This window comes from Bison bison, unplaced genomic scaffold (assembly GCF_000754665.1).
Source record: "Bison bison bison isolate TAMUID 2011002044 unplaced genomic scaffold, Bison_UMD1.0 scf7180017864456, whole genome shotgun sequence".
Classification (NCBI taxonomy): Eukaryota; Metazoa; Chordata; class Mammalia; order Artiodactyla; family Bovidae; genus Bison; species Bison bison.
This window is the reverse complement of record NW_011495018.1, coordinates 5962596-5971485: the sequence shown is the minus strand read 5'-3', so window position 1 is coordinate 5971485 and position 8890 is coordinate 5962596. Positions and strand designations below refer to the sequence as shown.

The window sequence follows — 8890 nt, the reverse complement described above, 5'->3', positions numbered from 1 at the left end:
TAAAGGTTAAAAAAAACCTTTAGGGACAATATTTAAATACTTACCTATTTAAAATGCTTCTTTCCTTGGTTATGGCAATTTTATGAAAGAAAATTTGAGATTAAAAAATAAAATCACTCAAAACTCACTGACTTCCAGAATTCCAATTTTATTTCTGCATTCTTCACGAATAAAATGTAATCAATAACCATTTTCCTCTTCCTTCCCTGCTTAGATCCAAATTCAATGATTATGTGTTTCAAAAATTACTGAAAGACTTCAAGTACATTATTGCAAAGAATAGATAATAACTGCTTCCTACATATTTTTGCTTACTCTGTAAACTGTAGTCAACTCTTGGGATTCTAATTTTAATAGATGCTGTCTTATTGCTTTCTAAAAAGGCTAGGATTCATACTCCACACACCATCCCACCCCAACCGACGTATAAGTGTCCTTTCCCCTCATGGTCACTTTTAATAGTTCTGAAGTTCTTTTTAATTGTCTGACGTTGTTATCCATTTCAATGGCTACTAGGCAATATAAATGCCTTCTTGGAAATTGTTGGTTATCTTTACTGTCTTGTCTACTGCTCATCTGTTGCCTGGTGGTTATTATTACCCTTTCGGTTTTCCCCTTGGTTAGTTTGTAAGAGCTGTTTATATAGAATCGGTATCAACCCTTTGTCCTCTGTGTTACAAATATTTGGACCAGTGCTTTCATTTATCTACTGACTTTGCTCACCAGCCAATTCATGAAGGATGGTAGCGGCAAACTGTGTTTCATCAGCTCAGAGAACATCCTAATTTGTTTCATAAGTTAACCAACCTTTTGGAAAGGTCCGTGGATGAAGTGTGAGGTCGATGGGTAAGATGCAGTCGCCTCGTTGACGAACGTGGCAGCTCACTGCATCAGCTGAATTTTCTATCACTTAAAGGTTTTCCAAGGTTCTTCAAACCATAGGGAGACATACCTACAGTATGCCTGATGTAGAGGAAAACACAGCTGATCTTTGAGCAGCTATAACCAGTCTCTCTTGTCCTTATGGGAAAAGAGCCCTGAAATACTGTATCGTTTTTCTTTTCTAGAAATCGCATCATCCTCAAAGCCTCATCCGCCTGTTGTGGGCAAAGTGACTCATCACAGCATTGAACTATACTGGGATCTGGAGAAGAAAGCAAAGCGGCAGGGACCCCAGGAACAATGGTTCAGGTTTTCTATCGAAGAAGAGGACCCCAAGTTGCACACTTACGGTATCATTTATACGTAGGTGCAATGTTGAATTGCTTAATATTTTGCTTTGGTTTCTTGATTAGCTGGATTGGTTTCTGTTGTCTCCAAGAAGACTTGTTTTTTTGAAATTAAAAGGATGAGAGAGCATCATTTGCATCCACTCTTTCTGTGAAGGATGAATTTCGGAAAAGAAGGGTGAGCAGTCGCTTTGAAATTAAACCTCCTAGACCTCTGAGAGCTCTGTAGGCTTCTGAAATATTCTAAGAGTGTATATTTCAAATCCGAAATGTGGAGGCAGAATCAGAGGAGAGTTGGATGAAACCGCACGAGGTTCCCATCAGGCTGCCCTGGGCACAGGTGTGAGATTCCCATCAGGCTGCCCTGGGCACAGGTGTGACAGCTCCCTGACACTCATGTTGCATCAGTGGTCCCTCGCTGACTCTTCCAACCCACCTGCCACCTCCCTCTCGCCTCCATCCGGGCCTGGCTTTTCGCCTTCCCCTTGAATGTGTTTCCTTCTGTTTTTATTTATTTATTTTATTTTTTGTGGCTGCACTGGATCTTCACGGCTTTGCACGGGCTTTCACTCGTTGCGGCAAGTGGGGGGCTCCTCTTCTTTGCAGTACGCTGGAGATGAGGTGACTTTTCTCGTCGAGTTGACTTTTCTAGTGGCAGAGCACAGGCACTAGGCGTGCAGGCTCAGCAGCTGTGGCGCATGGGCTCAGTACTTGCGGCACACAGCCTTAGTTGCTCAGCAGCACATGGAATCTTCTGGGACCAGGGATCAAACCTGTGCCCCCTGCTTTGGCAGGCGAACTCTTATCCACTCCGCCACCGGCAAAGTGCTCCTTCTGTTTGTAACACAGCTGGTTCCTCCACATCATGCACATGTCATATCAAATACTGGCCCCTCCTCAAGAGGCTCCCCGAGGTAGCCTTCCTTCCAGCCCGCTGTCCTCTCTGCTGTGACCGGGTTTCATTTTCTCGTGACGTCTGGCTCTGCTGGAGTCACTTTGCTGTTGGTCTCTTCATTTTCTGTCTCCCCCACCACCCCAGCATCTAAACTCCACGAGAGGCAGGTAAGATTCCTGCTTTGCTTCAGGCTGTCTCCCCAGCTCCCAGACAGTGTCGGCACACAGGAGGCCCTCAAAATACTTGTATCAAGAAGTCATTTGTTCCCCGCCGTGGCCCTTAGCTTTTACTTTAATCCTTATTTCTTCCTTTGCCAGGTCTACTGTTTGTAAAATGACTTTGTATTTCAGGAAGAAGACTGAAAATGAGGTACCAGTATGGTTTTAGATGTAACTTTTAATTTTGACATAATCGCAGCTTCACATCTGGCTGTGAGAAATCGTTCAGAGTGATCCCACGAACTTCTTACGCTTTCCCCAGTGGGGACGTCAGGGAGAGCTGTAGGGCAGAATCATCATCCTGGTGACGATGAAGCCGTGATGCAGAACAGTTGCAGTGCTTGGCTGGACTTCGCTCAGGGTGGCATTGTGGTGAGGGTACAAACCCAAACCACGGTATCCTGGCGATTTGATGAATGATTCTTTGTACCTAGAGAAAAAAAAATGCATGCACTTACATGAAAAAAACAAACAAATCCACCCTAAAGCATGAAAGATGATATAAGTATCCCTATATAGACAGAAAAAGATCCAATTTCTTTCCTGCTGTCTCTCTCAGTACCATGAGCCGAGCTTGGAGACGTCAGGTGGGGCTCTCCTAGGGGCTCCTTTACTTCCCGTCTCCATTTCTCCTGTGCTGTGTGAGCAGTCATGTCCACTGGCCTCCAGCCTGGGTTTCTCAGAGGTCTGAGTGCTGCCTGGCCTGGAAGCTCAGCCGGTTGGTTGCCTAGTGTTTCAGGACCTGTCCCGGAGGCCTTCAGACCCCCAACCCTGAGCTATCAGTGTGAGATGCTCAAGCTATCTCAGAGGATTAGCACAAGCCTTGACACTAGGTGGCAGAGTGAGACCACGTTAATCTTGACCTCTTTTCTTGGTTCCATCCCTTTCCCCCCAGGTGTGTCGTTAAAACTAGGAATGCCTTTCTTTAAAAAAGCGGCAATCTAGACTACCTGACCTTGGGCTTGTGGGTTTAAGAACTTCGTTTCGAGCCGTCACTTTCTGTTCTTCTGCTCCACCAGCCAGTCTAGGATGGGTGCCGTCATCTGACGCAGGTGCCCCTTCTCACAGCCCGTGATCTAGCTTTTGTGAGTTCTCCCTCTGCACATCCTTTCGGTGCTGTCTCTCATTCGACTCCAGCACATCCCTCGCGGGGTTGCAAGGAGGATCTGTTTTCTGAGTTGTCCACTGCTGAGTCCCCAGGTCCTCCAGCTGTCCACAGTGGCTGATGTAATTGTCCACATCCCTTTTAGTTGCTGTGTGATTGTCCAAAACCCACATTTTCTTTTTTAACCTTCCTCTTGTCATGTTGTCTGCAATGCGTTTCCATTGCTTGCAGGATGAAGGTCGGACTCCTGCAGACTAACATTTGATGCTCTTCACTTTGCCCACCACCTGTGCCTTTCTTCCTGTCTCTTATTTCTGAGCATGAACCTTCCAGTGAAATCTGCTTCACGTCCTTGGACGACGCCTTGAATTTTCTTGCATGTGTGTTCAGCTGTTTTCCCTGTTCAGACCAATCTTCCCTCCCACCCTGCTCCATCCTTCCCTCCGCCCAAGTCAGGTTCTGTCTTGACTGAGACGTTCCTTTTGCTCTCCTGTTATCTATCCCTCTAAATTCCTCCAATAGTCATTTCCCGTATCATGCATCTCATTCATTCATTCAATCAGCACCTTCTATATGCCAGACATTGTTCTGGTTGCTGGGGATACCGCACTGGACAAACAGATCCTAATTCCTCCCTCGTGATGAGGAAGATGAATGATAAGGAAGGGGCAGAAGTGAAAACAGAGTGTGTCGGATGGTGGTGAGTACTGAGGAGGAGAAGCTGGGGGCTTGGCGTGGAGGTGAAGAAGGCTTCACTGAGCGGGTGACATCTGTGTGAAGGAGCAAGGGAGGGGTATCTGTGCGTGTCTGGAAGAACGTCCCGGGCAGAAGACACAGCTGGTGAAAATGCCTGGAGTTCCAGAAATGCTGAGCAGTGGTGTGAATGAGAGGGGTGACAGGGGCTGGGCCAGGGAGGAGACCCCTGGGGTCCCGGGGGCCGCCCCTATGCCAGGGGAGAAGCCACCAGGCCCCCATAAACCGTGGCAGATGTGGTGGTCTTGCCCCAGGAGGGTCAGTCTGGCTGCTGAGGGAGAAGCTGAGGTGGCCATAGCAGGGAGGATTAACTGCGCAGCGTCTATAATAATTTAGGTGGGAGACAACACAGTGGTGAATTCAGGGTTTTAAAGACCGTTTTGAAAACTTTTGCTGGTGGACCAGGCGCGGGATGTGAGAGAAGGAGGATAGCAGGGGGCATCCGTGGACAACTCGAGGTTGGGAGCACCGCTGGATGACATACAAGTCCGTGGGCTTTTGGAGACCTGGTGTCCTAGAAAGCGTGGCGAGTCAAACACACAGGCCCCTGGCCCTGCCTCCTGGCACCTTCTCCGAGCCCTCAGCCGGCAGCACGGCCTGCCTGCCTTTCCCGGGGCTTGTTTTGCGGCTCCAAATGCTCTGATCCCCACCCTTGCCTCCGGAGGCCTGCAGGTTTCCGTCACAGCCTCTGGCCAGCTTTCTGTCCTCCAAATGTTCAGCACCCACTTCCCGCAAATGTTTCCCAGTTGAGACGGACCGCGGGGCGTGATGAGAGCACCCTTCCTGTACCACCCATCTCCCCAGCGGCTCCCTCCTCACGTCCCCTCCTTCCTCACACCTTCTTCTTTCTCACGTCCTCTCCCTGCAGGGGCATTTTGCCCGCAGTGGGGCCACAGCTGCCACGGATAGCCTTGTCCGCCTGCTCAAAACCCCCACCCAGGAAGCTCGTGTGTGCTCTCGGACTGCCGAGCTTAGCTTCCAGTTGTGAAGCTTGGCCATTTGAGGACAGATATCACGGGTCAACGTGACCACTTGTCCACAGTACAGTAAGTCCCTTACATACGAGTGAGGTCCATTCCAAGAGCGAGTCGATAAGTCCACTTTGAGTCCAGCAAAGTCCAACCAGCACATCCGGCTCTATAGTACCGTAACAGGGTTGTCATGCTTTTCACGTAAATGATACATAACTCAGCAAACAAGAGTACACAAAAGCACAGCCTCCTGAAGAGCGTGCACACACGTGACCATGTACGCCAGACACGTGAACTAACAACGGGCATGATGGGACCCACGTCTTTGCGAGTTCACAGCTTGAAGGTTCTCGTGTAGGGGACTTACTCCACAGTCACGTGCCAGCTGAGTGTCTGCCTGCGGGAGGGAGACTGGGGTGGAGGGCACCCGGGGGGCAGGAGCGGAGCCTGGTTTGTCCTTTGTGCCCAGGAGTTCAGCCCAAGGTGAGAGACGGCCGTCCGCTCAGGTGAGCTCCGTACTGGGGGTAGTCAATGCTCAGAAACCCTTCCACCCGCCCCTCTGGTAGCTCCAGAGGACGCAGCCTCCATGACCGGCTGTCTTCACTGCGGGTGTCCCTTCCGTCTAGGGGCTACGCGACCAAGCACGTGGTGGAAGGCCTGGAACCGCGGACCCTGTACCGATTTCGGCTGAAGGTCACCAGCCCCTCCGGAGAGTACGCCTACAGCCCAGTGGTCTCGGTGTCCACGACCCGTGAGTATTCAGAACTCGGAGCCCATTTGTCTAATGGTGACCGGCTGGCGTGGAGGGGAAGACGCTCTGCTTTCTGCTCGGCCTGACCGCACGCAGAAACCGCTCCGTTTTTGAACGCCGTGATAACATTGTTCACTGGCCGGGCCTGGCCATCCCACAAGAGAAGTCGCCTTATGCTCAAACAAATGTGTTTTTGTGTTGGCTGGTGCTACCCTGGGAGCGCACATTCAGGAAAAAAAAAGGATGACGTCACCTTTCTTAGGAAACAAGCCAGGGGGCGTGTGGGCCGCCCCAAGGGTTCCCAGGCTGAGAAGCAGGCTGCCCGCCTGGGGGACCTCAGGGGAGAGGTCTGCTTGGCATTTTGTCCCTTTGAGACAACGTCAGTGCATCGTCATGACTTGACGCATAAACCTGGTTCCGGGGGATGCCGTGGGTGAGGACATGTGGGGGGGGGGACACACGTGTGTGGGGACGCAGTCGGGGAGGGGTGAGAGGCCGATTTAGGAGTGTAAATATTTTCTGTGATCATACTTTCCCTTTTAAAGGTTTATTTATTTTTGGCTGTGCTGGGTCCTCATTAATTTGCATGGGCTTTCCCTAGCTGCACCGAGTGGGATGACTCTTCATTGCCGTAGCGGCCTTCTCATTGTGGTGGCTTCTCTTGCCGCAGAGCACACACAGGTTCTAGAGCGCACAGGCTTCTGTAGTTGCAGTTCCCGGGTTCCAGAGCACAGGCTCAGTAGTTGTTGTCCATGGGCCTCGTTGCCCCGAGGCCTGTGGGATCTTCTCAGACCCGGGATTGAACCTGTGCCCCCTGGCTGGGCTTCCCTGGTGGCTCAGCTGGTAAAGAATCCACCTGCAATGTGGGGGACCTGGGTTTGATCCCTGGGTTGGGAAGATCCCCTGGAGAAGGGAAAGGCTACCCACTCCAGTGTTTTGGCCCAGAGAATTCCACGGACTGCATAGTCCACGGGGTCACAAAGAGTCGGACACGACTGAGCAACTTTGACTTTCCCCTGCACTGGCAGGCTGATTCTTCACTACAGAGCCACCAGGGAAGCCCTGTGATGGGTATTTTAAAGCATTTTGAAGGTGTGTGTCTATAACGCAGTGACATCTTTGAACTAGAATGCTGTGAAGATTAAAACGGTCAGAAGTGTTCCTCCCGGCCCACCCACTGAAAACACAGACAAACCTTTTTCTCGGTTGCATAAAGGGAATCCACCTCTTGTGAGTTAAATGTTATTTTCAAGTTTCATTCAGTGTAGCATTTGGCTTGAATACGGGTGTATATGTTTTCAGTGAGTTTCAGTCGTGTCTGTAAGGCCTTTACTCATGGAAGTTTTTGTGTACAGGAAGGGTCATTCAGATTTTGGGTTGGTTCATAACAGCTTCCATTGCATGGGGGCCATGAGGGGGTTGGATCTCAGCTTAGCAAGCTGAGAATTTAGTTAAAGCTAAGAGTGGTGACATCATGTACACCCCCTAAACAGTGCTCAGCTGATCGTGAAGAAATTTAGTTTCAGACAAGACTTCTGACGTGAAATGGTCAATTCTGAAGATTCTGGTCAGAAAAGACGGCTTGACCCTGAAGCTGGAGAGGATGAACGCACTTGCTTTTCTGTGGAAGCTGTTGAGCTCCTGGAGTGTTTTAGGGGAAAGAAAAGGCAGACCTGTGTTAGCTCTTTGTGCGCTGGGAGAAGGCATAGAGAAGGGAGGAGAGCAGAGAGGAGAAACATGGGCGAAGGGAGCCCATAGGGTGAAGAGAGGCTCCGGGGGCCAGCTTTGGGGCAGGCGGCTCCCCCAGGCTGGCCTTCAGCTCCCTGCTGCCTTCCAGGGGCTCCACCCCTGCGTTCTGGGGCACCCTCCCCTCCGCTCCTGGGCCTGTCAAGTCCACTCCAGGGGCAGAGCTCTGCTCCGGGTGGGTCCTCGTGGGGCTGCCCCTGGCCTGCCGGGCACTCAGGTCCTCCCCCAGTACAGAGCCGTGTCTCAGGGTCTCCCTGCCTCTAGCAACACTCCATTGCCTCTTATTTTACATAGTCATTCGTCTTTCCTGGCTTCCATCTACTGTGCGCTGAAGGGCGAGGGTGATGGGTTAGTCATGTGTAATTATAGAAGATCCTTAAGACACGTGTGGGCGGATAGTGAACAAAATGCCCCGAGATAGACCCGGGAGGAGGAGGAGATGCTCTGACTGGCTCGGCTTGCTTTCCTGCGTGTCTCAGGAGGTGGTTCTGGTTCCCACTGGCTGGGGAGGTGCCCCTGAACCTGCCAGGTGAGCAGAACCAGGTGCAGAGGGGCCTCTGGTGGCCACTGGCATCCTTAGTATCCCACTGAAGCCAGGGCAGGGGCTCCTGGGCCTTGTGGCCAGAGGCTACGGGGAGTCAGGGCACCACCTGGAGTTCTTCTAGGAAGACAGAGGACCACCACCCGCCATAGCTCTTGGTCTGTCAGCTGACAGTGGCGGTGCTGCAAGCCCGGTGTGCCTTCTCCTTGCCCAGTGGACTTTGGAGAGGCAGCCATGGATAACTGGTCCAGTGGTCCAAAGCCTTTGTCACTGCGGTCCATGGCTTCCGCGGGTCGAGAGACAAGGCCTCCTGCAGGGATGAAGGTGAGCTGGACACAAGGCTCCTGGCGATGCCCTGGGAGCCGGGCGTCCGGTCACAGTGGACGCGCCTGCATCCAGGATGTGCACAGGACCTCAGGGCCCTCTCCTGGGTGGGAAGGATCGGGTACCTCTTCCTTCTGGCTGGCTGCTGCTCGCTTAGGCTGTTACTATAATATACAAAGCAGACTCTCCTAAGGAGGCAGATTATGCTAAACAAAGAATTAAAAATGTGCGCATTATATAAAACAAGCGAAAATGCTTCTGTGGGTTGATAATTTGCATTCGGTTTGAAAGTGTTTTAATGAATCACAAAAGCATGTACTTTGCTTGAATAAAGGATGCTCAGCCTTTTTTTTTTTT

At 51.1% G+C, this 8890-nt stretch overlaps 1 protein-coding gene across 2 annotated transcripts in view; it reads left to right on the top strand.

The window, feature by feature from the left end:
• The window catches only part of FANK1 (fibronectin type III and ankyrin repeat domains 1), a 107429-nt gene that overhangs the window by 84576 nt on the left and 13963 nt on the right, over positions 1 to 8890 (top strand). Inside the window, exons 2-3 of one of the 2 annotated variants that reach the window (XM_010859154.1) lie at positions 1068 to 1245; positions 5798 to 5922. In XM_010859154.1, coding sequence (XP_010857456.1) covers positions 1068 to 1245; positions 5798 to 5922 — 303 coding nt within the window. Of the gene's footprint in view, positions 1 to 1067; positions 1246 to 5797; positions 5923 to 8890 lie in introns of those variants that run through there. The other variant, XM_010859155.1, reaches the window with a different exon arrangement.